General features: G+C 34.7%; 1 protein-coding gene across 9 annotated transcripts in view; it reads left to right on the plus strand.

Moving 5' to 3' along the window:
- The window catches only part of MON2 (MON2 homolog, regulator of endosome-to-Golgi trafficking), an 86,016-nt gene that overhangs the window by 11,869 nt on the left and 46,307 nt on the right, over positions 1-27,840 (plus strand). For 6 of the 9 annotated variants that reach the window (XR_010388174.1, XM_064508388.1, XM_026092379.2 and 3 more), the window contains exons 2-15: positions 3,039-3,102; positions 7,372-7,499; positions 8,351-8,482; positions 11,342-11,471; positions 12,011-12,108; positions 12,786-12,911; positions 13,835-14,029; positions 14,856-14,980; positions 15,317-15,456; positions 18,744-18,897; positions 22,569-22,801; positions 24,470-24,551; positions 25,314-25,495; positions 26,880-26,992. Coding sequence is in view for 8 of the 9 variants with exons in the window: in XM_064508388.1 (XP_064364458.1) it covers positions 3,039-3,102; positions 7,372-7,499; positions 8,351-8,482; positions 11,342-11,471; positions 12,011-12,108; positions 12,786-12,911; positions 13,835-14,029; positions 14,856-14,980; positions 15,317-15,456; positions 18,744-18,897; positions 22,569-22,801; positions 24,470-24,551; positions 25,314-25,495; positions 26,880-26,992 (1,902 nt within the window). In the remaining variant the exon portion in view is untranslated. Of the gene's footprint in view, positions 1-3,038; positions 3,103-3,450; positions 3,608-3,956; positions 4,006-7,371; positions 7,500-8,350; positions 8,483-11,341; positions 11,472-12,010; positions 12,109-12,785; positions 12,912-13,834; positions 14,030-14,855; positions 14,981-15,316; positions 15,457-18,743; positions 18,898-22,568; positions 22,802-24,469; positions 24,552-25,313; positions 25,496-26,879; positions 26,993-27,840 lie in introns of those variants that run through there. The other 3 variants (XM_064508417.1, XM_064508407.1, XM_064508397.1) reach the window with 3 other exon arrangements.

Below are 27,840 nucleotides of genomic sequence, written 5' to 3' on the forward strand. Positions count from 1 at the left end.
TTTTTCTGTAAGCTTTGCAACTGCACTGTGAATATCTTGATTTTTGTAAATAAATTCTTCATTTGCTTTGCTTTGGTTTCTGTTAAGAGTGATTTTCATGTAATAAGCAAATACCTAGCAAGTTTGACGGAAGCAGAAAGATAATGAGGCAAGTGCTTGAACCCAGAGGGCCATGATGAAGTTTTGTACAAGATTATTGACTGTTTCATTACAAGTATCCAGAAGATTGATTTGGACATGAGCTATGACTGAGAATCAATGTCTGTTCTCCATAAAGACTCCCCCTCCCCAAACTGAAGGCTACAGTTCTGCCTCAGCAGAAATGTGGAACAAATGTGGCTAGTGTGTGTGTTCAGGGCATTTTATTTCAGTTCAGCACACAGGTATTAAAGTAGCAGAATAAGAAATCTAACTGACTGAAGGTTTCAGGTACACTTGAGCTTTGTGGTTCCACAGGAATTATGTATGTTTGCTTCTTTTTAAAAATAAATAGCTCTGACTTGCTCATTAGACTATTCCTATTTACTGGGGTGCTAACTGAAACTCTGATAACGCTACTTTTAAAAGTGTAACTGCTTTAAAAGGACGGTGCCTTATATTGTTTATGTGAAAGTAGATTGTCATATTTATATCAGTAAATGTACAGTATAATACTGGCCATCTCCTGGCTTAGTGTTCTTATAAGATCCTTCTGTAATGGAACAATGTCTTGAAGAGTGCTGTAGTAATTTTCAAATTCATATCATTTGTAAACTTAATGCCCATTTTAACTTGCCAAGTTAAATTGAAGCCATCCAAATACACTTTTATATTGATGTCAATAGGATACCTAGATAACTATTTATAGCCTCATTTTTTCTATTGGCTATTTTTTCAACTAAAGTCATTTTTTGTAAACGCTCGTAGGTAGTTGTTTTTTTACATATATAGTTGAGTGCTGGTTTTTTTTCCTAGGATATGTGCAATATAATTAATTTTTAATTGCAAACATTTTGATTTAGAATTCTAAACAGAAACCAAAGCAAAATCCAGATAATCATAGAACTTCCTGTATCTTGTAAGGAAAAAAACATTTATTATACTTAAAATGCTAGTAAAATGTCTAATAGTTGTTCTTTTATTTTACCTTGGTTTAAAAAAAAATGCTATTTTATACAAAGCCCAAGTAGAAACAGCTAACTGGGATATGTGTTATACATTATTTTTTCTTTCTTTATCCAAAGAGGCCACAGCATGTGTGAATGTCACATGTGTGGGCAGGCTTAATATTTCTTTGATGCAGATTGAGTTTGCACTACTGGCAAGAAAGAAATTAATTGCCAGTAGATGTGATGAGGTTTAGTTTGAAGATAATTGAACTTGGACTGTGACAAATCCTTCATATTAATTAATGGGCATAATTTGTTTTGACAAGACCCTCCCCCCCCCCCCAATTAGCTTACAATTTGTTACTGAAGCAGAACAGGGATTGACTTAAAACTTACACACTTCAACACTTTACATTAATGTAATTAAAATAAATGAGCTGCATTCAGCACTCCTTGTTTTAATTATGCAGGAGATATATTTGCATGCCAGTTTGTGTTCATCTGAGCATGTTGTGTGTCAGTTCAGGCACTATGTGTGTGTATTACACAATTTTTTAAGTAGAAACACTGTGTTCAGCAAAGCTTATATAATTCCGCAAAATTTCACAAATATTTTCAAATGTAACGATGGTACGGCTGTGCTTCATCTCTCTATGTTTGTGTTGGGAACTAAATAAATGTTGAAAATTGAAGTTCTCTATTTCTAATTTAGTTGTTTTTGGAAATAAAATATGTATATGAAGTCTCAATTACAATGCTTGTTTTTAAATTTATACTCATCTGAATCTGACTTTCTGGGAAATCTTATTAGAATAGTGTTTTGCTGGAAGGGAAAAGTTACTACATGGTAGAATTTTATGTGCTGTGACTTTCACATTTCTGCTGCCACAGTTTGTCTGCTTCTCTAATCTGTTTTATACAGTGCCAGAATATTTCTTTAAATAGTAAGGTAAAATCAGGGGAAAAGTGGAAAACCTTAGTCCATAAAGTATGCAGAAATGTGAAACTGAATTAAAAGGTGGTAGCATACTTTTTAAATTTTAAAAATAATGTTTTCCAGTAGTCTGTGTCCTGTGATTTGGGGAAAAACTCTGTCCATGAGGCCGCACAACCCCCACCCTCAGTCTCCTGGCCAGCTGGGAGGGCACCGCGGGAGAGGCGGAGGGTGCTGTTGTTGGTAACTGCAGCAGTGCTTATGGGGCTGAGGCAGGCACTGTTGCTGCAGATGGTGTGACGTGTTGGGAGGAACCGAGGCTATGGGCAGGCAACGCTTGTAGAGCTTATACGTGGCACTGCAGTTACAGCATTGGGATAATTTGCATGTGGGAATTAGGATACAAAATCCAGAGGAAAATGCTTTCGTTCTACCCATTCAATACCCATTCTACCCGAGTGGTACCCATTGTTAGCAGAAGCCTTTGTTTTAGAGCTGAAAATACTCCTAGGTGACTGGAAGAAATGTGGTGAAATTCAAGTGTTGAGGACCACATCCAGTTTATTAACTGGATTTCATTCCTTAAGTATTAAGTGATGATATAATTACTGATGTTCACAAGATCTTCAGAATTTTGATGTGGTAAATATGACAGATGATATGATATACAGTGGTAATTGTTTTACTGTTTAAAGCCATATAAAAACTGCTCGTCACTTTTCTTGTTTACTAGTGATTTTTCTTTGCATTCAAAGGACTGGAAAGTAATATAATGAACATTTTTTATTTTCTAAAAATTCTGAACCACAGAATAAATGCCTTTCTGTAGAGTTATGGAAACTAATTTCAGAAACTACAAAGACTTCACTGCTGCATTAACGTCGCATACTGAAAATACTACGAAAGTGTTTTTGCTCTGAGATTATGCATTTTTATTTATCATAGATGTATTTATTTCTTTTCAGGTAATGATATATTAAATAGCATCTAAACTGATTGTTCTCCTTCTTTTACAGGCTGCTGAATCAGGAATAATAAAAGTGAAAACAATAGCTGCAAGAAACACTGATATCTTGGCAGGTAATTGTTTCAATATCAATGCAGTGGGAAAAGTAAATTTGGGTTTCATATCAGGACTTTAAAAAGATGTTTCTGGATTTGTGTAGTAATCCTACAGACTTTTTAGTGTGCATTGTGTCAATGATACTTTACTTTTTGGCACCTACAAAAAATCAAATAACATTGAGAAATTCTTTATGCTATTTCTGTTTCATGTTAGTGTTTTACTGATGCCGAGGAAGGTCTCCATTTTCAGTGGTGGTTCTACAACAATAGTCATCAACATAGCAAAATAAAATGAAATTCTTAGGCTCCACATTATCACCATCTCGTTCACAGCCCACATTCCCCAGAGCTGTTGTTGAGTGCGCTACGTAGAGTTCTGCTGTGTGATCCTCGTCTGGATGTTTAGCGAGAGAGTCTAGCCTGTGGAGGCGTGTACCTGGCAGGCAGAAATCCATCTCAGTCTGAGACAAGGTCATTTAATTTAAGATGTACCATTGCCTTGAGGGACAAGAGATCTCTTGTGAGTTGCAGCTTTGTAACCACTTACTACAGTATCTTTAACTTTCTTCAGCTTTATTAAATTGCATGTAAAGTGAAGGCTTCTTGCCAATTGCTGTTTAAGCCCTTGGCCAAATTTGAATGTCCCTGTATTAATACATGAATGTCTACCCAGCTGTAGTCAAAATCCTTACAATGCTAAATTACTGGAAAGGTCAAAATGAAACTTAATGAAATGTAAATCTGTTTCTTGTTTTGAGATATGTAAATTAAATATTGTTAAGGAGGCACTTTCTAGAATTATTTGAAATAGCAGCCCCTCCCCTCAATATTTCACTTTAATGCCTCTTTTTTATTTGTTTATTTTCTTTGTTTTTACTGCTGTCATGAATGCTGACATAAGTGGGAAAACTATGCCAGGTAATGTCAGCTATGCATCAAAATACACAAACGTACCAGACGAATCTCCAGTAAGCCATTTGGGAACCTAGCAACGTTCTTTGGAATATTACTGTGTAAAGATCTTTACAGTTTTTTAAAAGCTAGTTTGTGATTTTGCAAGTTTTTTTTAACTCTTCATTTCAAAGTGAGGAGATGTGAAAGATCATTGATTCTGGGCACGTATAGACAGTCTTTCCTTTTATTCTTTTGAAGGAACGGTTTCTGATAGTTTGTCAGATTTTGTAAGTACTTTTCATTTGAAAGATTGAAACTAAGATATATTTAGTATTTGTTTTGCTCACCCCAGAACTGCATTGGTATGAGGTTTGAAATAACGTCAAGCCCTAAAAGTTACTTCTATTTGTTGATATTTGCTAATGGAACAGTAACTTTTTTCCAGTGAGAAATTGAGGGGCAGAAGGGAACATGTACTGTGCCTGCATTTTATCAGAACGTTTTACGTTTTAATCATAATGCCATTAAACACTCCCAATTCTTTATGGATTCTTGTAGTTTTTAAGCTGTCAGTTGTAACCTAATCTTGTAGATAAGTTAATATCCAGATCTCTGTTGTCTCCTATGTGCTATTTAACAGTTTTCTGGAAGAAGATGGTATATGTACTTTAGTAATAATAAAGCTGAAAAAGGCTACTCTAATTATGAGACCTAGTGAAGCAAATATGGCTGCCAGATGATTTAGAGCAACTAATAGACTTTCTAAAAAATATCCCCAAATATATTTTGATCAGGATATGATTTTTCTTTATATTTTGATGAAAACATTGTCATTTCATAGAAATAGAAGTGAGCTACTATATCACGTTCTTTTAAATAAGTTGAACTGTTGCTTTCTTGAAGCATTGCATTGTGTAAGACTATAATTATTTGGCAAATAGATGCAGTCTTAAAATAGCATTACTTCTGTGTGTTTGTAATATCTAGTGAGGTGTGTTTAACTTGCCAGAAGTCTGAGGTCATTGATCTAGCTTCTTTCTTTCTCTTGGACAGGTTACATTGAGCAGTTTCAAAATCTTCACTCTTGACAGTTTATATGTGCTTTTAAATTTATTTATGAAGATTTTGGTACTTCTAAAAGAGAAGTTAGTTTGAGGTTCAGATCACGGGAGATAAATGTGAGAAGTTATTTCCACATGGCTTTAAGATATGCCATTTTTAGGTAGTTCTTTTGCTAAAGAAGTGGTTCATTAGGAAAGATTTTTTTTGTATCCTTTATTTCTTTTTCTGTATAATTTTGATACAGTAAATGGAAGCAGACCTTGATATAAGCAAATTCTGTGTGCATTTTAAGACTGAAACTAATACAATAGTAAGTAGTACAGATTACCAAGCATGTAAACTGTTCAGCTTAATAATGAAAATGCTTGTATAGATGCTGCCATGAGATCGTTTCTAATGGATTACGGGAATGATACTGTAAAAAGTAAAATTTTTTATTTATCCTATTGTTTATTAATTCCCTGTTTGTTTGGGTTTTTTTGCCTTTCAGAACTCTGTCACGAGCCTTATGTTAAGGATAAGTGTTTTGTCTTATCTTTTTTAGTTTAGTTCTTGATGATTGGAATTTGCTGGCAATTTGGAAATTTATATGAGTAAGAGCCATCCTTTAGGATGAGGTCCCTAGGCTCTATTGGCCCTGTGTAATAAGTGTTCATAGACTATAAAGAGAGCTTAGACATCTAGCTCGCATGTAAACATTGACAGATACTTAAATTACATGTCTTAAATGGGAACACACTTCCACTTTTAGACTTACTAGCCCATTTTTTATATATTTTCTTAATTAGAAAATCATGGAATGCTTCATTGAAGAATAATGATGATGGATACAGTTTAAAAGGCGGTTTATTTGCTTGGCAGTTAAAAAAAATGTAGACATCAAAGCAGAGAGTTAAACAGACAGTGACTTGTATTCATTCCATTAGTACAGACATTTTTATTGTTTTTGATAGGGATTTGGTGCTCAGTCAGCTTTTGTCAACTTAACTGCTGCCTTGTGCTGTCTCTGAAGAGACTGACATAGCTATGGACTATCTATGTGTTAAGAACTATTACCTTATGTGTTAAGAACTATTACCCTATAAAAATTGGCATCCGTAACCTACTCTAGCCTCTTCTTTTCAAAGGAAGTTGTTTGTGGTGTGCTAGTGCTTCAATTTAAAATGTCATTAAAATATATTTTTGTAGCTCTTAACTTGATGTTTGTTTCATTTTATTTCTTCAGATCAGTTGTTATGGTACTTAATAATAACCCCACTTCAAGGCCAAACTTACTCAAATTGTTCAATAGACAAAATAAAACTGAAGTTGATCATGCTTGTAGTTTTATGTGAGAATATTTTGTTTGTTTCTGGTAAGAGCTATGCTTTAGAAGTGTATGTAAAACATTTTCTTGAATGTATTTCTGTTATTACACATAGACTAAGATATATGGAAAGACATTCAGTGTAAGAACATACTATGAATTTTCAACCGTGAAGAAACTTGTATTATCTGAAAAGGGAATGAACAGCTAAAATCTTAAAACTTTGCATGAATCAACAGTCTTGCACACAATCAAAAAAGTACTCAGTTGGTTTGAATCATGCTTTGCTGTGATCTTTTAGATCTTTTTATTTTCTTCTTCTTTAATTCCATAATGTTTAGCTCAGATGTCTTGAATTACTTTTATGGGGAAAACTTTTTAAAATGTCACTGTGGAATGTTGTATTAATTGTGAAGTTTTTTCTTTTTTAAAAAAATGAGAACTGAAACTTGTCACTTCTCATCAAAAGCTTTCATTTTAATAAGCTGCCACTTCTCACAAAAACTCTGGTTGAAAAATTCACAGCCTGGTGTGTTTATCCAGGATTCAAACAGTCCAGTTCCTTTCTCCTCCTTGCTTAGTGGTGACGTTTAGCTTAGCTGTTGCCGCTCATGCCATGTGCTTTGGTATATCTCTTCGTACAACACTTTGTGTCATTTTTGAATTCAGTTCAGAGGTGAAGTAGAGCAGAAAGAAAAGGATGCCAATCTAAGACTGCTTATCTGTAAGGCTAGAGAGGGTTTTAAGAAAGTCACTCAGTGAAAAGCAGGTCATTGAGAAAGGAAAGAGTGTGTAAGGGAGAAGGTGTTTTGGATTAGAGACTTATTCAGATCAATTATCTAAGTGAGCTCTGGCAGTCTGTTATCTTTTTCCAGTTGGCTTTTCTTTCTGGTGCAAAAATAATCCAAATTTCCAAGACTGGAGATTGCTTTTTGTTGTTCTTAATGGATACGATTAGCAAATTTTGCATTGTAATCTTCAAAGTATTGAAAATTGACTGCTTCCATATCTCTTTTCAAAAGCATTGAAAGAAAACAGCTCAGAGGTAGTTCAGCCTTTTCTAATGGGCTGTGGAACAAAGGAACCAAAGATCACTCAGCTGTGTCTAGCAGCCATACAAAGGCTCATGTCCCATGAAGTTGTTTCAGAGGTAAGATAAATGTTCATATAAGTATTTCAGTATGGGAAATACAGGCCTCTAAGTGAAGGTGAACACCCTTTTTTAGGAGGCTGTTAATAATATAATGAACATAACCTGCAAAATTGTACTTTTATCTACTTTTAGAAAAATAGTAATTTAAAAGAAAGCCTTCTTTTTGAGCACTAAAACAAAGTGGTGAGGAAAAATAGTAACTTCTACGGGGTAACCCATGACATTCAAAACAGCTCGTTTGGTTTGCATACTTATACGGCAGTAGTGGAACATATATGGTCTGTGATAAGCTTACTAAATGTTACATCCACAAAATTTAGTCTGTGATGCATTTGTTATATGTTAGTTCTAAAAAACAATGTAAAACGGAGACACATTTCCTGCAACTTCCTTCCTAAATGCCATGTGATCTGTTGTGATACTGCATATACAGCATGTTAAAAAGCTTGTGAAAGTAATACTATTAAAATCTATCTTCAATTGTGCTTGCATAATGTAAAATTACAGTATTTTCTGTGTCATGAATGAATTTTGAGGGTAAAATGTCTGTACTCTCTATCTTTTCAAGTAAAAAACAAAGTATGAGCTTTTATTTGGACTACATGTTAAGAGATTTTTCCAACTTTTTTTAAAAAATCAACTTTTAAAGTTGAAGGATCAACTTTTAAAATATATTTAGAGAAGCTTGTGATAATGAAATTAGTTTTATATTCAAAATGTAGTCCTATGGTATAGAAAAAGTCAAATTCAGTTATATTCAGTTACAAGAGCGCTATTCTTACATGCGTACACATGACATAACACTATATAAACATCTTAATTGTATGTGCAAAATAATTTTTTTGTAGGCTGCAGCAGGAAACATTATTAATATGCTTTGGCAACTGATGGAAAATAGTCTTGAAGAACTTAAATTGCTTCAGACAGTTCTTGTACTTTTAACAACCAATACAGTTGTGCATGATGAAGCACTGTCCAAGGTAAGGATTTGTTAGTGCCAACTATAGTACGAATAATATGCTAATTCAGCTACATTAATCGCACCAAAGAATGTGGGCAGCTTTTCAAAAAGAGGCTTGCATTAAAGGCCATTGGTAAATATCTGTCCTTCACAAATGGTGGCTTTGCTGAAGAAATTTTCAGTAAGATTCTTTTTTTTTTTTTTTTTTTTTTTTCCCCCCCTGTAGTGGCTTAAGCCTATGATGTGTATACTGTGCATCTAATAATAATTATTTTTACGATGCTTAAAATCATTCTAAATGTGAAAGAGTAAGCAGAGCTGGACCTTTAAAATTACTAGCTCTTACCATATGGTAACAGGCATGATATAACAACAAATATCTTTATGTATAAAATATTTTCATAGGGAGATATAAAATAATATCATTTTTAGCACTTACATTGTAGTTTTAGGAAAAACAGTGTAACTCAATTTGCAATAGTAGCTGGTTTTGTTAAGTACATAGAAAAAATGGGGAAAAATTTTGTGTGTGAAGCATTTGGAAATAATGAAGGAGGAGTGGGGTTTCTTGATTCTTTATGTCAATATTGTCTTCATATGTACACTCTGAGAACAGAATTTCTTTTAGCTTCCTTGTTAATCTGCCTTTTAATTCCTCCACAGTAATCAATTTCTGACTTAATGAGCATTTTAAATTAAAATGCTGGGCAATTGCTTATCCTTCTGATATGCTAAATTAGTCTTATGTATGATTTCAAACTGAAGAAATCAGAGCATATAGCACAGTGTAACCTTTCACTAGGCAAGGAAATGTTTGGAGAAGCTGCACCCCACCCTGCATTGAATGTGTTTCCTAAGTAGTGTTGCACAGCCTCTGCGTGATTAATATTATTCCTTGGGTTGCTATTGTCTTTGCAGGTTTTTCCTTCGTTCTCTAATGAATGGATGAAAGGCAATGGATTCCTAGTTTCAAGAACTTTTTTTCTATCTTCAGCCTTATTTCCTTTTCCTTTAGAAAGTTGTGAGGAAGCCTTAAATTCTGTAGTCTTTATATAAACTATTCAGCCTTATATAGTAAATTTTCTTAAAATAGGTATTCTGGGGCAGAACCATAAATGTTGATGGAGAGAATGGAAATACTTTAGAAAGTGGAATTCTCAGTCTTTAACTAGATAGCAGATATTCTCTAATGACTTGCAGCATTGTAGTTTTGTCAAGTTTTAATCTGGTCTCTGGAAAGAGGCAGTCTGTTGAAGTCCACCCTAACTTTCTCTTCTGCATATCCTATATCATTTATAGCAGTGTGCTTCTCATCTCTTCCCTCATTTATTCTGCTTTCCTGCTTCCATGTACCCTCTCTCTCCCCATTATTCTTAGGTTCTTGGTATCTACATCCTATTTCATTCGCCTTTTTTTAACACTTTCCAAACACCTTTTTTAGCATCCCTTATTTCCTCATCCCTTTCATATCCTGAAATTTTCTCCTTTTGAACACCATACATAAAAGTCTGTGAGCACAGCAGTGCCAAATAACTAGAAAAGGTCTTTTCCAGCACTTTTCCCCTGTCCTATAGGTCAGGATATCCTATCTTGATATGTCTTATTAGGGTATATCATGATCCAGAAGCATGCTCACGTGATGGAATTACTGGAAGATTTAATTGCTGGACTTTTAACAAATCCCTTAGAGCACATTAAAAATAGTGTTTTTCATAAATTTATATTCAAATTTGGGCAGATTTTGACGGGGAAAAAAACATTCCTGTTACAGAGCAATATCCTGTAAATTTTCTAGAGTGGAATTACTAGAGTTGCTCAGTGAGCCAAATGTAAGCCTTTACTTGGGTAAAATGATAGATTGTTTGCTTTCTACCTGAGATAGGTAGAAATTTCTTTTAAGAAATATCTGAAAGGTTTGTCTTGTTGAAAGGTTCCTGGAAAAAGTCATGTTAAGGCAGACCTGTATGTTGCTTGTTCATTTTTTAGTTTGACTGCTTGAAATTAAGAAAATTACCGGTAAACATTCTTAAAATGGCCCTTAAAATAGGCATTGCTATTAGGTTAACCTAGAGTGTCATGCAGTATCTTCTGAAAGTCCAGAAGTGTATCAGACTAATATGGAGAGACCATCTGAACAGAGTCCACAAATCATTTATAAGAAAAGGAAGCAAAAGAAAATTCTATATCTTGTATGGCTCAGGACATGTAGCACTATGGCCGGGTGTGGCTGAGGTTCACACAAGGCAAGAACATGGAATGAGGGCAAAAGAACAGGAAATACAGGTTTAATCGCACATACAGATGCTAATTTTCAGTTTATTGTAAAATAAGTAACTATTGTGTGTTAGAGGTCATATCAAATCCAATGGGAAACAATATTTGTGCCAGTCCAATGACACATGAAAATATGCACATTAGAGAGGAATAGTCGCAGCAGAGGCAATGTGGTTGTGAAAGTACTGTGATGTAATACAGGAGAGGAAGTAATAGGTTGTGTGTATCTTAACTTTGGAATTGCCTGACCTTTCTGTGATTAACCATATAATCCTAAATCCTTCTTGACATTAATATTAATCCAGGTTGTTTTATGTGGTCGATTACTGTGTATTCTCTGTATGATGGTTATAGTTTTATTGGTGCATCATAATGTCTTCGTTAATACAATTTCTAGCTTACCTTTTTGAGGGGATGAAGAAAAAGAGATTTTTCTGTGGGACAATCACAAGACTACTCTGGTTCTTCAAATTTACAATGATTAAATATATTTTTTCAAATAACTTTTTGCCAAACTACAATGGAAAATGTTCTGCAATTAGCTATCTTGACTCTTGGCTAAAAGATAGATGTATTGATGTAAGATTAAATTTTTTTCTTTTAGGCAATTGTACTTTGTTTTCGTTTGCACTTCACGAAAGATAATATCACAAATAACACAGCGGCAGCTACAGTGCGACAGGTAGTTACTGTTGTATTTGAGAGAGTGGTTGCTGAAGATGAACGATACAAAGGTGAGTATATTTCTTATTCTGCTCGCTTGTGGTAACCTGTTTTTTGGGCACACATCATATGCTTATCTTTTTCAGATAGACAATAAAAAAGTATATAAATGTTAAAAGAAAACAGACATTATTAATTTTTATTGTCTTTTATACGTGTACTTGTATAGAAAGGAGATGAAATCCTCAGCCATTCTGTAGGTCCAAATCTGTACATCAGTATATCAAATAGATTTTTCTTAATGTGGGAACTGGTCTTAAGACTAGTATTGCAAAGGAATTTGGGGCAAGAGAGTCATTTAAGGTGCAGGTAATTTAGATCACTTAGTGTGAAATAACTCAGTGATAGTTCTGAAGAGAACATTTATTTTAAATAACAGCTTGGTATTCATGATCTTTGGCATTCAGTCTTACCTTTATTTCTATAGGAATGATAAGTTGCGGAAGAATTACCTGGCCATTCTTCTAGAGTCTGTGTTTGTAAGAACACTTAATGTGTAGTTGATTTTGAACAGTTCTTTTGTTCACCTCATTTCTGTTTTTTTACACAGATACTGTTGAACAGCCAGTTGCAGTTCAAGGAAACAGTAACAGAAGATCTGTCAGTACACTGAAGCCATGTGCTAAAGATGCATATATGCTTTTTCAGGTAATTGCAGAGCATATACTTAGACATTTGCAGTTATGATTGGATGCTGCTCTACCACTGTAAGGAATTTCAAAAATCTTCTGTCAGCATATTGGTAAGGTCCTTAACCAGAGCCTCAGGCTTTCTTTTGCATAGTTATTGTAATTGGCAATGGAATGTTACATCCCAGAGAAATGACTGGAAAATGAAGACAGAGTGGCTTAGGAAAGATCTTTTAAAATAAATGATAACTAATAAATAAGCAAGCATGTGTGAATTAACTTCAGGGTTCTTTTTTGCTTTAGCCAGATGCTGCACCATAGTTCAGTCTTGTTTCTTGTGTTTGGTATAGCATTGTAATGTAGAATATATAATGAAAAGTAGTGGTTGTATTCATTATACCAATAAAAATCTTTTTTTTACATTTCAAATTCACTTTTCTTGAGATATTTTTGAGAACAGGAATGAACATCATTGCTACAAGGATAAAACCAAAGTTTAAAATTTGTCGATAAGGTTTTTTGCTTGATATTTTATGTAAAAGATGTATTTTAGAAAAATGAACTTCAAAGTGGACAATTACTCATCACAAAGGAGGGAGCGAGTTTAGATTTAGTTGTAGACTCGGAAAACTTGGAAACTTTATCCCAGTAAAGAATTGTGAAGAGACTGTAAAAGCTAATGTATTTCTTTCTAAGGATCTTTGCCAGTTGGTTAATGCTGATGCTCCCTACTGGCTTGTGGGTATGACAGAAATGACCCGGACATTTGGACTTGAACTTCTTGAGTCAGTCCTCAATGACTTTCCACAAGTGTTTTTACAGGTAAGTAATTCTTGGAAGGAATATTAGGATTTTTCCTGATGTGTAATAAATTTAAATCCTCATTAATTTAGTGGGAATGTGTCAATATACTGCTTCTTAAGAGGAGCTGTAACTTTTGTATCTTTCCTTTTCCTGATAGAAATGAACCGTGTACTTTGTCCACTTTTTTCTATCCCATACACTTTATTTGTTCACCTCTGTGTGTTTGTGCCTTTTATAGAGCATATGGTACTTTGTAAGTAAGATCTGTTTCACTTTTTATTTTGCCAGTTATATCTCCTCCAAAGATGCATTTCCTTATCTTCTTGAATAATTTATGACACTGTTGATGATACGACTGTGTAACTTTTCTGTGGCAATGTTATTTGCACAGAAACAATAACTTCCCCCCAGCTGCAAAGCATTAGGAATTGTGACTTAGAACTGTATGAATCTGCTCCATGTGAATACAACGTGATCTTTCAGTAACACGTTTTAACAGGCAGTCGCTAAATTCAGAAGTTAGTTATATAATAAATGAGTACCTTATTATAATTTAGTACCTTATATTATATTATTATAATATATTATTTTTATTATAATTATATTATAATAAATTTATTATAATTATATATATATAATTATAATAATAATTATAAATTAGTACCTTATTATAATTTGCAAAATACAGGAGTGTACGGTATGAACCTGATGATGTCATTTCATTGTGCTTTTTGGTAGCTTTTTCATGGTGTCTGCTGTTCTTCCTTTTTGTTTCCTAAGCATGTAATTTATACAAAGATTTACGTGACTTGGTCTTAACACTAAATATAAATAAGATGCTTAATCAGAACTATGGGTAGTAATTGAAGAAAATCTGTTTTGAAGCTGTGAATTGATTTTCATTTTTTATAATTTTTTCCTAATATGAATTTTTTTTCCAGCATCAAGAATTCAGTTTTCTCCTTAAAGAAAGGGTATGCCCTCTTGTTATAAAGCTCTTCTCCCCAAATATCAAATTCAGACAAGGGTCCAGCACATCATCTTCACCAGCACCAGTGGAAAAACCATATTTCCCCATCTGTATGCGTTTGCTGAGAGTAGTTTCCGTTTTGATTAAGCAGTTTTACAGTTTGCTGGTAAGAATATATTCAGATTTTATTTATACAGATCTGGTTTTCTGTGTATGTAGTGGTAGTGAGTTCAACAAAGTGTTAGCTGTTGGGAGCAGTTGACCTATAGTGAGAGAAGGAAAGTCTGAATTATAGCTTCCTTTTTTATGTATTTGTGTTTATTTGTATTCTACAAGTAAGCATTCTCTATTCTACATTCTACTTGTATAATTTCTCAGAGTATATTTTTAACTATCTTTGGATTTTTCTGTGCTTGCCAAAAAGTTAGTTCCTTTACTTGACTGTCTTTCAGTTACATTTTTGGGAAGCTTTTAATCCTCTTCTGTTGTTTGTTTGGCTTTCAATATGTTGATTGTGGTGCTTGTTAATAGTTGCTAAGAGGCTTTTGACTTCTGTTGCTTAAATAAAGTGTTGGCAAAACGTTTATAAAAGTTATTTATAAGTTTAAAACCTTTTTCATTTATTATGCCACTTACATTCCAGCTGTTTTTTACTTCCCAAGTTTTAGGTATTTGCTAAAAAAAAAAAAAAAAAAAAAGTATTTTTTTCTTCCTTGCATTTCTTTATTGTAGCACATCTTAGAAGTCTGTTGAAATGTCTGTAAGGAATTTAACTTCTTGAATACAATTACATATATGATGTTAGCTTGGCAAAACAATATTGTGATTATTAAGCATATATTGCATATTGCTTTAAGTGAAAGCTTGTTAAAGCTTTTTAGATCCTGTGCAAAACTTGCTAGCATAGGTCTCCTAATCTGGAACAAAAGTCTTTTGGAGAAAATACTTTGCAGGAGGCTTTTAATTTAATGTCTTTAAACTGTATCTTTTAGGTAACGGAATGTGAAATCTTTCTGTCGTTGCTGGTTAAGTTTCTGGACGCAGACAAACCACAGTGGCTGAGAGCTGTTGCAGTAGAATCTATTCACAGACTTTGTGTGCAGCCTCAGCTATTAAGGTACAATGTATCAAACTTCACTTTTATGTGAAAGTGAAGAAATCTTTTTATTTTTCTCTGGTGGAAAGGACTTCCTAAAATATTGTAAATATTTAGAAACTTAAAGACAATAAACTCTTCAAGATATTTTTTTTTGAAGCTTTTGACAATGCCTATTTTCCAGGAGGAGCTGAATTATAATTACCTGATTATCCCAAACCCTGTGTGTCTCACCAGCATTGAAGAAGCATTTACCCAAAACTGAATTTTATTTTTCACTTAAATATTTGCAGTTAAAATGTGCTTTTACTCTCTGATTTGTCAAATACTTACTATAATTTTAAAAATACTTTACAGGTCCTTTTGTCAGTCCTATGATATGAAGCAACATTCCACTAAAGTTTTCCGTGATATCGTGAATGCACTGGGGTCCTTCATCCAGTCACTATTTCTTGTAACAAGCACAGGGAATACATCAGCAGCACCCAACCAAGCTGGTAAAGCCTTGTTCTTACTATTATTTTAATTTTGCAGTATTTTCTTATGATAATAATTTTGAATTGTTCCAGTTTATACATTTGGTTTAGTACAACTCTGTACTTTAGCATTTATTTAGGTGAAAAGCTAGCTTGAGATAAACTGATGTTTTTGGGTCTGTTAAAATGGATGACTTTACCTACCTGTAGCCTGGGGTAGGTTTAGCCCCCAGTCAGCAGAGCACTGCCCATCCAGCTGCATCCACTTCTAGAGTGACCAAGCTCCTGATTCAGATCTTTTCTGAAGGAAGTTGAGGGAATGATTTCTGATTTCTGACTCTACTTGCCTCATTTTTTTTGAGGTCTTGTAAGGGCTGTGTACACCTGAAGTAGTAAGACTGTGTGTTTGCTTCCTCTTTTGAGGGACAAAAGCTAATTTATTTTGGGTTTGTAGGGCCAGAACTGGATTAAGAAAGCCAAAGGGTAGAAAGGAAGATCTGTGTTTTACAGATGATCTTTGCTTTTTCTGTAGGCAGAAAATAGTTCTTTACTGAAACTTGATTATCTTTTCTTGCAGCCAGGATTTTGGTATTTCACTAGGTATATTTTTATTTTTGTAAGAAGGAATGGCCTTATTGTTTATCACTTTGAAGACAGTCACATCTGAGTTAGGGCACTCTGCTTCTTCACATGGCTCTGAAAGCAGAAGCCCAGCAACAAACAAAAGAAAAATAATTTCTAAGTTTCTTTTGACATGCCTTCTTAAACAAGATAATAATTTGATAATAATTCTGATAATATATCAATAATAAAAATATAATATCAAGAGAGTAACCCTATCAACTTAAAAATTGTGTAATGTATGTGTTTGTCCCTCGAAGAGTATGCAATGGAAATCTTTGTCATTAAGCTTTCTGAGTAGTTTCTCGCTGAAGTCACAAACAGTTTCCAGCTTCTATAAGTGGGAAACTTTGCGGAAAAGGCAGGCTACAGTTTTATCAGGAAAGTAGATTTGTATGGGTATATTTATTTGTGGTTTCATGAATGTTTTTTTGTTCAGTCTGGGAACCATGACTGAGACCACTTTGGAGGTAAATGGATTATCTGGCACTGAGGTATATAGTTAAGTGTAGTGTAAAAAAATACGTATCTTTTTCTTTTTAGGGACCTGAAAACGAATAACCTTGTCTTCAAAATGCTGTTGTATTAAGGGGAAGTAAAATGGTCAGTGTATTTCCCTGCTGCTGATTGCTTTTAGACAGCAAGAGATAGGCATCAGATTGCGTAAAGCAGTGTCTCAGAAGTGAGCACAAATGTTTTCCTATTCTTCACTGCAGAAATCTGTGCATCACCAGTGCTATTCAACTTTTTATCAAAGTTAGCCAAATACACATAGTTATGCCAAATTATGTGCAAGATCTGTGAATGAGGAAAGAATGAAATTGCCTGATCTTTCTTTTTTTTTTTTTTTTTTTAAAGAAACCTGTCCAATAAGAAGTGAATCACTTTTGTTACTTTTTCTCCTAGCCACTTATTCTTGCACTAGCAGTCAAAGAAGTATCTAAGTTGGTAGGTCTCTCCTTTTCCTCTTAGGAAATCAGAGACAACTATGGCTTTGCTATAGTTTAAGGGATATGTGAAGATAAATTGTGCTTTAATTAATAAACATTAAAAAGTCTGGTGTTAAACTCATACATGTCAGTGCTCACTCATAAAGGTTAGTGTGTTCTGAATTCCAAGTTGGTGTCAGCATTGTTTATATGGAGAAATTTATCATGGTAGCTGTTGTTCGGTAGCTATCTGTATGGAAGCTGATAGGGCAATTTTATTATTTCTGGGTTGGTTTAACCCCTTATGGTAAAACAGAAAAGCAGTTGTCATCATGTAATACACGCATATACAAGAAGCTATTCTTAAATATTCACTCTCAAATTTACATTTTTCCTTAGTCTGAAACAGCATTGCAATACAGTCTTGTCCTTAGCACGATCACTGTTTCTCTGGCTTATCATTCTGAATCATTTTCTCTGTTAACTTTTCACCTTTTTTTCTTCCTGTCTGAGTGTTTCTCGTGCATTTCTCTTTCTGTTTCTTCTCCTATGGCCACGTATAACAGACAACGAGCAGATCAGTACAAGTTAATTTTTTCTCTCAATCTTCCAATTACTATGATAATCCTGTGATAACTGTATATACCTTATGAGCATGTAGTTGTCTTTTGAACTTCAATTTTGCAACAAGGTAGCCTTTTCATAGACGATTAAAGCTACATCTACCTAAGCTTTGTACACCAGCGTATTGTGTTGGTGGCAGTACTTTGACCTTTTTGTTGATTTTTGTTGTTTTAATCTGATAAGCTTTACTGTATTAAAGTGCATAGGCTTCTGCATGCATTGGTTTTGCCTGAATTAGTAAGTTAGCCTCTCTATATCGTTAAAAGAGAACACACCAAAATGAAAGTTGTTAGACTGATGCATATAGGTGCTTTGGGGCACCTTCTTGAGGACTCTGCCCTTTTCTCTCTCCTTTGTCTGTACAGAGAGACAGTCTGAACTTGTGGCACTTACTCTGATAAGTATAGACTTCTTTATGTATGAGTCCTTTTGTCAGCTTTTTTTGGCTTCTTGGCTTGATTGATTGGAATCAAAATTTGTTCCCTTATGGCTATTGGTTGACCTGTTGTTGGCTCTTCCCTGATGTTTATTCTCCTCTAGCTTGGGGTAGAACAGATTCAAACCCTGCAGGTCTTAAGCCACTGAATTTCTCCATGTGGCTTTTGCATTTCTGAAATCTTTCAAGTTTGTGGTGATCTTTATTCTTGGAATGACTAACTTGTATTTCTGATGATGTCCTGAGTTCTAGATGTAGCTATTCAAATAATCCATGACTTTTTATTTAAATATCTGTTTGATGCTACACTTATAAAAAATATACATTATATATATGTATATTATATATACATAAAAATGTTTTTTTCATCAAAGCCATTTAAGTTTAGTTTGCTAATAGAGTGTTATGAATGCTGCTGCTGCTATGTCTTTCACAAAAACATTTCATTATTACTGAAAACGGAGCAGTTGGCATCAAGGGTGCCTTTTAAACTAATTACTCTGCACGTAGTACTGTGGTTTAGACAGCAGGGGGAGCACAAATACAGTGGTTCCCCTTTCCCCACGACCCAGAGCTGGTGGTCTCAGATTGATCCATATATCTCAACATAAAAACTAAGTGTAGAAAAAGGCTGTTTGGTGGTAACTAAAATTAGATTATGAGAATGGTTAATTTTATCGCTTTGTTTCCCTGAATAGGAAGCAATGTGTCGGGAAGCGCTGGCTCAGCACAAGCCACCCCAGGAGTGCTTGGAATGGGAGGGGGTGCAACTGTGTTACCTGCGTTTGAGTACAGAGGTACCTGGATACCTATCCTGAATGTAACAGTACAAGGAAGTGCTAAAGCTACCTAGTAAGTACCACTGTCCATTTAAAAATACATATAATAAAGATCCTTATTTACTACTTTGTTATATAAGGATTTTTAAAATTAGTTTATATGGAAGTGTTCATTCCACTGGCAGTTGAGATATATTATGGATTTTGTTTTTGTCAGTGCAGTGAAGTGATCTGATTTTTTTTTTCATTGTTTTGTTAGTGTTTGGGATTCTGATCCAAATATCCCCTGTGGCTTTAGTATCTGTTGGAATTTTCTTTGTCATACCATTGCAGTGTTAACTTTTAAATTTTAGGCCTCGCTATAATAAATAATAATTTCAGAATGTCTTTTAATGGCTACTGTAATGGCAAACAAGAGAGGCGTTAAACCACAGTGCTTCTACTGTATGGCAGTTCTTATGGAACAGGATATTTTGATAGATGCTGGACAGCACTGGAATATATTGGCCTGTATACCACAGTTAGACTGTGAGTGCTTCTTAGTATGACCAGTTAGTTTTTTTTCTTGAAGACTTTGTGTAACGGAGATTGTATTTTCAGTTTACAGAGCTGTAAATATGAGGTTACAATGCCTTTTGAAATAGTGGAAGTTTCTTCATGTCAGTCATGACCGTTGAGGGTCATATGTTCAAAATTGCAAGTTATTTGCACAGCCCACAAGATTTTGGTGTACTAATACTCAGTGAAATCAGCAAATAGTCTGGCTCTGAATACTTTTTAATGAAGAGATTCCCTTAATTGCCTTTTAGGTTTAAAAGGAAAAATTCACCCTCAGATTTCAGAAGTTTAACTGCTTGCACATGTTAAACATTGCCTCTTGACTTTCTGTTCTAATATTTCCCATAAATGTCCTTTTAGTTTACCTAATCATTCTTGGGAATCACATCCCATCCTTGGGATTCTCTCCTAATGCTATTGTTAGATTTTCATAAAATGGTCAGATCTCATATTTTTGTGCAGTGATTTGATTCCAGGGACATGAATTGTGAACAGAGCTAACAGATGACTTTTTGCCAGGGTAGGCCTGTCTCTTCCCTGATCGCTGTGTCTTGTCTTCCTCTTTACATGTGGAAGGAATTGTATTTAAAAGAACAGATGAAGGAGATTTGCATTCAAGACTTGTCATACCCATTCCCATGTGACTATAACAAGTAACGTCATTTTTCAGTAGTTTGCTTTCCCGTCTGTGAAAATAGGGTATATGACCTCTGCCTCACACGTATGTCTTAACTATAAAACCCATCAATGATTTTAATTATTTATATGTATAAATATTCTATTCTCAGTTGTAGGAGCTAAAACTGCTATGTTTTAAAAAAATGTTAGTAGTGTAAAATATCACTTTGAACGAAATTTCTTTAATATGAGCAATTTTTTGTAAATGTAAGCATATAGTTTTTTTTAATATAAAACTTTTGAAATATAAAAAACCCCCTATATTAGGGTTCTGATCCCAGAATTAAGAACCTTTTGTGAAATATTTTCAAACACTTGTTAAATAAGTCCACTAGTTTAATGACTTCAAAATTTAAACCTCCTGGTCAAAAATGCTTAAAATGATAACAGTTTCATACAGAAGAAGCCTATAAAAGTTTTGTCTTTTTCAAAATTACTATAAATTATTTTATATTTCTCCTTTCCATTGTAAAGTCTTATGCTGCTAACAAAGACAAAACTTTTATAGGCTTCTTCTGTGTGAAATTGTTGTAGTATAAAGATGTAATATGATTTTTTTCAAATATCCTTTATCATTTTTTAACACTTCAGTACGCATTAGCACAGTGACATTTTTATAATTTTGTACAGTATAATGCACAGTTTGTCAAAAATTATTTTTTAATTGAATTTTAAATATGAAGCCATACTTTATTTTTTAATTCATCTTCCATTGAAAAAGTACATTACATTTGGTGAAAAGATTAAAAATACTACTCCTTTTGTTTACAGTTTTGATCTACTTCAGGTCAATTAGAATTAAAAAAAGATGAAGACTTAATGGAAAGAATGCAGTATTACTACTTTTTTGTTACTTAACCAACTCATTAATTTCTGTATAAAGGCTTGTAAATCATGATGAATGTTTTTCTAACTATTCTGCAATCTGTGAGGTTGCTAATGGAAAAGTATGGGCTTGTAGTAAAGGAAACAGTGTAACCTGTGATTGTTGTCTGTTAGTTTCATTATTGGTCAGGTGATTGTAGACATGCATTGTTTTCTGCAGTTCTGGTTTTCTGCAAATCTGAAAGGCTGCCTCAATTTATCTGAGCTACATGCAACAAGATTTGGAATAAGTAGAGAGGGTTTAAGCAAAAGTAGAAGGTTTGCATGCATCAAATAGTTTGGCTGGTTCTAGGATTTCACAGCAGTTTTTATCTCTCTGCTGCGTTCTCCGAAGTTGCCAGATGATAGCCAGCTGCAATGTAGAAGTCCTGTGGTAGTGTGGTACTGCGCTGAGGCTCAAGCATACCTTTCAAATCAGTACCTATTTGAATGCCAAACTGGATTGACACAGCTGTGTTTTTCATGATTACACATTTTTCTTTTATGGAGTCATTGTGCCTCACTTAATTGTTACTGTGGTTTTGGTGTCCCAATTACCTTACTTTTTTTGTTGTTACTGTTCCTCCATGGAATGAGCATTGGTCTCCACCTCCCCCGCCGCTTTGTGTCTGCCTTGTCCCCCTCTAGATCTGACAGTAGAAACAGAAGTTGAACATTTGATCTACCTATGCTTCCTAAGTCTTCAGATATCTAAGGATATTTTCTACAGGAAAATAGAAATAATATCTAAAATGTTATTTGTTTGGGAGAAGGAAAGAAAAGCCTTTGGACAGAAAGGACTGGTGATAAGGTGGTATAAAAGTGTCTTTGAATTGTAGCTGGAGTGCCTGGCCTTAAGAGTGCTTTGTAGACCAAATCATGAAAAATGGTTTTTGGTTGTTGGGGTAGTGGGTAGTTTCTGTAGGACTGTCTCTCCTTGGGCAGACACTGATGCTGTAGTAGCTACAATCTGTTTCCTGCAGGGTTTGTAACTCAGCAGTTCTTTATGTGCTTTTAAGGTAAAAATTGAAGATAAGTGCTCTAGAATAGTGATGTTTTAATTACAGGCATTCGGAAGTGAATAATGTCAGCAGTTCCTCTTTGTACAAATAACTTCCATTGTATGCATATGTATTCAACATAGTTGATGGGAGGTGATGAATGTTTGGTCATACATTACCTTCCAGTGGCAGGGTTTTCCAGTTTTTTTTGGACTCAGTGATAATGATCATGGAACATCTGACTTGTTCTCAACTTGTTATAACAATATTCACACTGTCACACTGCCTTATTTCCTCTCTGTACATTCTTCTGAAAAGGTTCTTTTGCAGTAGCTTTAAGTAGAATGAGAATACAAGTAGCATAATTCATTCAGTGACACTTCCTTATATGTGTTAATGTCTTAATATTTACTTGCAGATCTACATACTAGGAGTTTCTATCATTTTGTTTACTGTTTTATTTAGTGACTCATTTATTATTTTAATTTGTGAAGTAGTTTCTTTTCTGGAGTTTCTGTAACTCTCCAAGGATGATATTTGGGACGTTTGTAGTTATCAGGTGTTTGAAAACTTGTTTTTTCTTACTGTTTTTAGTCACAGTTGTAGTGTTACACACTTACTTGTAATGCTTTTTGTTTTTTAGTTTGGAAATGCTGGACAAAGTAGAGCCACCTACAATTCCTGAAGGCTATGCCATGTCAGTGGCATTTCAGTGTTTACTGGATCTTGTCCGGGGTATCACTACCATGATTGAAGGAGAGTTGGGAGAGGCTGAAACAGTCAGTCAAATCACAACGGAGGCAACCTCATCACCAGCACAGTCTTCAGAGCAACAAGATTTGCAGTCTGTATCTGACCAATCAGACAAAGACCTAGGTATTTGAAAATGCAAATAATACAAATTGCAACACAAGAAACGAAATCTTATTAGTACAATTGTATGTTTAATATGTTTACATTCTTTTTATTACTTTATTTTTATGGAGACATTCTAACATCTACATCATTAAGATTACTTAGAGTTTTATGCAAAGGAAGCTTAAAATAGTTCATACTTTGTTGTTTAAATTTATTGTTTTGAAACATTATGTAAAAACTTTCAATGAAATAGTAATTTGTAGTTTGCAGAGATTTTTATCATTTCTAGTTGGAACTAACTATTGGAAATATATATATAATATATAACTATTGGAAACAGTTTTTAAAGTTTCTCTGAAATAACTTCTGAATTTGGGGGGTTATTTTAGTGTTTTTTAAACAGAACAGCAGTAGGCTATAAAGATACTTGACTTTTATGTGCTGTTTCTGTCATATAGGACTTTAGCCATACTTTCCTTATTGTGTTTTAATACTGTTTTACATGTACGTGTGTGATTGGGACAGCAGAGGAGTAATAATAGGTGTTCTGTTCTCTGGGACTACTATTCTGCCTTCCTGTGTTCTCAACTCTGCTTAGCACTGAGATCCAGGAAGGTCACAAGAGATATCCTGACTGAAAGAAATATGGCAGTTACAAGCACATTACAAAATTCTGCTTCTAGTGACAACATGAGAAGACATACGTTTTAATGGAGAGATGTTAAATAAGGATTCAGGGAAGAACTTACCTTCTTTAGAAGCAGATATAACAGGGGCTTGTATTTGTGCAGCATATAAGGAGTCAGTATATGTACGTGTAGAAAGGCTTGGCTCCCTGGAGCGATTTTACACTGTGTACCAGGAAGGCGAGCGGGTAGCAGTGAGGTTGGTAACAAGGCATCGCCGCTGGTGGAGGCAGGGAAGTGGCTTTGTCCCCCGTGCGGGCTCCGGCCGCGGCAGCCGTGGAGCTCTCCATGGTGCTGAGGCAAACAGTCCCTGCGCAGCGGCGTGGCAGGGCACAGGGAGGCAGGAGCGTGGGGACGAGAAGGGCAAATTATAGGTCTATCAGAGCTATAATTTCCTCCTGTTAGGTTAGAGAAATGAAAAAATGTTCTAGGAACCTGGAGAACTATAAATGCCAGAGGAGAGATGTCTTTCCATCACTGCAAAATTTCAGTGTTTATTTCTTGTCTACCCCACATCCCTAATGTATGCACTTCCTCATGCTTGTTTTTATAGACAAAGTCTTAAAAATAGTTTAATATACCTTCATAGGGTTTTTTGTGTAATTTATTGTAAGCATTGCGTGCAGTACAATTAATTTTATGTGGTAAGCACAAAGGAGTTTATTATATTTGGTGATGATGGGAATGTATTGAGAAATGTAAATGAAAAGTACCTTTAATGTATAGTTTCCTTGTTAGGAGTTGCATTGATGACATTTTTTTACTTCAGCAACATTACTTTAAATGCGGGTGTTTAAATGGTACGTGTGTGTGTGTGTACGTCTATGTGTGTGTATGTGTTTATATATACATATATTTTTACATTTATACGTGTATATATATATTTTAAATACACTCTAAAGGATCCAGCAGTGAGCATTGTGCATTGGTGCCAATACTTTATTTAATAACTTTCAATTATGTTTTTCTGCTACAAACATGTATATACATTTCTTTCAAGTTAGCAGAGCTGTCTGGGAAGAAATGGTGAATGCATGTTGGTGTGGTCTTCTTGCTGCATTATCCCTCCTTCTTGATGCAAGGTATTTATTTCGTCTTTTATATATCTTGTTCTTTCATAGATGGTATTCCCAGTTATGTCTCGAACTGAGTTTTGAAATCGCTCGAATTGCACTTCATAGTGCATAAGCAGACAATACCAGAGAAGTTTGTGTGTTAGTGATGGGTAGATTGAGTGAGGATCTGTTAGGAGTAAACTACATGCAAGTCCCTGAAAGTGTAGCATAAAACTCTAATGTACATAGAGCAGTTGTACATACTTGTAATGTACATGGAGCTCTAATATAGAGAGAACAGTTAACTACATTTTCAAAGACTTATATTTAAACTATTTAACTTTTTAATTCTCTTTTATTTTGACTGAATGTTTTGTCACATTGAAGTGATTCCTCTCAAGTCTTGATTACTGTTGATAAAGTGACTAAATAATTTTTCAGTACTTGTTAGTACTATACAATCTTTCCATTGAAGCGGAATAGCTGTTTAGTAGGTAGTAACTTTGGCAACTTAACTGCCCCTTTCGAAGAGTCTTTAGTTATCAAACCCCTTTTTCTGAAATCAGTGTTAAATATCTCCTTGTAGGCTCCTCTGTGCTAAGTCATTTGGAACTAAAGACCAATTCTATAGGAAATGGTTCTAAAGAATTTTGTTGATTGGTTAAGCTTGCTCTTCAGCGTTTATACTGTTGCCAGTTTTAAACTGTGAGTTCTCATTGCTTTCATGTTCAGTTAGCTGCTTTTTGTGTGTGTGGATTAATTCCCACTAACTGATATGTGCTCTTTCAGCACTGATGAAGCTGCCACTGAAAATATTTTAAAAGCAGAATTGACCATGGCTGCACTTTGTGGAAGATTAGGTCTTGTGACATCAAGAGATGCCTTTATCACTGCCATTTGCAAAGGGTCCTTGCCTCCTCACTATGCTCTTACTGTATTAAACAGCACAACTGCAGCTTTGTCCAGCAAATGTGAGTATATACATTTCCTTTATTATATGTTCAAATATGTTTAATTATGTTACATGTATTGTCCATGCTAAAATAACTCTAAACCCAACTTTTTTCTCAAGATGTGGTTGCAAACATAAACTTTACGCCAAGGAACACTACAGTTGTATTTGGTTATATTAATTTAGTCAGAATCCTTAGGCGGGATTTAGACTTAGTCTAGTCTTGCAGCATCCTAAGCATGCTAGGTACTGTTCTACTCAACCTAACTTAATTCCTTGAATGCTTAGCATATATCTAAACTTCCTATTATAAGAAGATCTGCTGTCCTAAAGCTCTATTACGATGTGTAGTTAAGACACTCAAACTCTTGGAAAGTACCTGGGCAAAAATCACAGATACTCCAGAGTTGGATAGAACTTACTTCATTCATGGTATACTGCAGTCTTTTCTATAGTTGTCTAGTGACTGTAGTACTTACTGAGTAAATGGCAGGTCTTAAGTTCTGGGCTCTGTTCAGCTTACAAAAGAATGAATTGATGCTTCCCACATCCTGAACATGTGCTACAAGCACCAGCTTATGGGATATGCTAGATGGTGGCGTATTGTGTTTCTGATTTTGAAACTGAATTATTATGTCACCAGAAATGGAATTACCTGGAGAATATGCACATGGGTCTAACAGTAGACCTGTAATAGAAAATGAAGATATCCTCGTTTGGGAACGAGGGCCAGAACCTCTTCTTCAGCCCACCAGCTGAGTATATTATTAGATCGTGAGTCCATGAAACAGTGCTAACAGTGGGGTGCTGTTGCTGCCAAAGTGCAGTACTTTTGCAAGTTGCAGATGTAGTTTAGAAACGTAAAGTAAGTTGGGTCTGGATATTTTTTTAAAAAACATTTTTTAGATTTTCTGAGGGGAGAGAAGCAATGAGCTTCACCTTATATTTAGGTTGGTACTCTGCTTTCTACAGCTGAGTTATAAAAAGTATCACTTATAGTTCTGTATTAGAAAAAAACATCACAACATAGCACATATAACAACTTTATTTTCAGACTGCACAAGTACAACAGTAGCACGGAGTGATTTTAGATAGATAACTGATTTGAGGCATATACTCAACCTGTATGTGCTTGCACAAATACTTCATTTTGGACATGACGTATATTAACCACTTGCAAGCCATACCTTGTAGTTAATGAGGGACAAATTAGTACTGGTTCCTTTAACCCTGTAAAACAATACTGTAATAATCTAAATATATCTGAAGATCCCAATGTAGTGAGCTGCCTTAAAACTAGTACTGTGATAAAATTCACAGAAATTCGTTTGTCAGAAGGTGATGGTTGTTACTACAGTGCGTACTGGCTTTTAAGTTTGGATTTTTTTTTCATTTTCTTCTAGCGTATTCTATTCAGGGACAGAATGTTCAGATGATCAGTCCCTCAAGCGAGTCTCATCAGCAAGTTGTAGCAGTAGGTCAGCCCTTAGCTCTTCAGCCACAGGGAACAGTGATGGTAAGTACAACTTGTAAATGACCTCTGTCTTGCTTAACAGACCCTTTCTGCATCTCAGTGTGTCTCAAAAGAGACAACAGATAATCTTTGTTTGTAAGAATGCTGTTTATCTGAAATAGTCTCTCAATTTAGACAGCAAAGCTCTGTAATTGTAAAAGTTTGCTCCAGGCTTTTATCTGAATTTTAGTTCAGCTCCTACCTATTTTGTTTGAAAGCCCTTGGATCTCAGCTCTGTTATGTGTCTGCATGCAAAGATTAGCTTATAAGTTATGTTGCAAGATAGGCTTTCTCTTTGTAGAGAAGATGTGGTTAAAGCTGGAGTAATTGAACTTGCGTTTTTGATATTCCACTTCGTCTGTGAGTTTTCACAGTTGCGTATACTGTGGTTGTCTTGCTTATGACCCACTCTTCGGTCAGGAGCTTCTATTGCTTTCGGTTTTACCTGGTTTGACCTCTATTACATGTAGCCTGTTCTCTGCTTAGTTCAATGAAATAGCGACACAACATGTCTCAGTCTGTCTCCTAGTTAGAAAAGCACACTGGGTTTCTGATTAATCTCTGATGTGATTTACATCACAGAGTGTGATTAGAGGAGAATTATTCAAATCATCATTGGTATTTGAAAACACACATTTTAAGAAATGGTCAGAGCTGAATAGTAAAACTCTGAGGTCCTCTTGTTCTTGCTGCAAAACAAAGCATAGCAATTTCAAAGTTTGTGATTTCCATGTCTCCCTGTTTCTGCTGCAGAGAACTTGATTGTGTGGTATTATATAATAAAAGGAACCAAAATTAATCACGTTCGTGGGCTGAAGAAATTTTCGGTAGGACTGTCTCATTTTTGAAGT

Source organism: Dromaius novaehollandiae, chromosome 1 (assembly GCF_036370855.1).
Source record: "Dromaius novaehollandiae isolate bDroNov1 chromosome 1, bDroNov1.hap1, whole genome shotgun sequence".
Taxonomy (NCBI): domain Eukaryota; kingdom Metazoa; phylum Chordata; class Aves; order Casuariiformes; family Dromaiidae; genus Dromaius; species Dromaius novaehollandiae.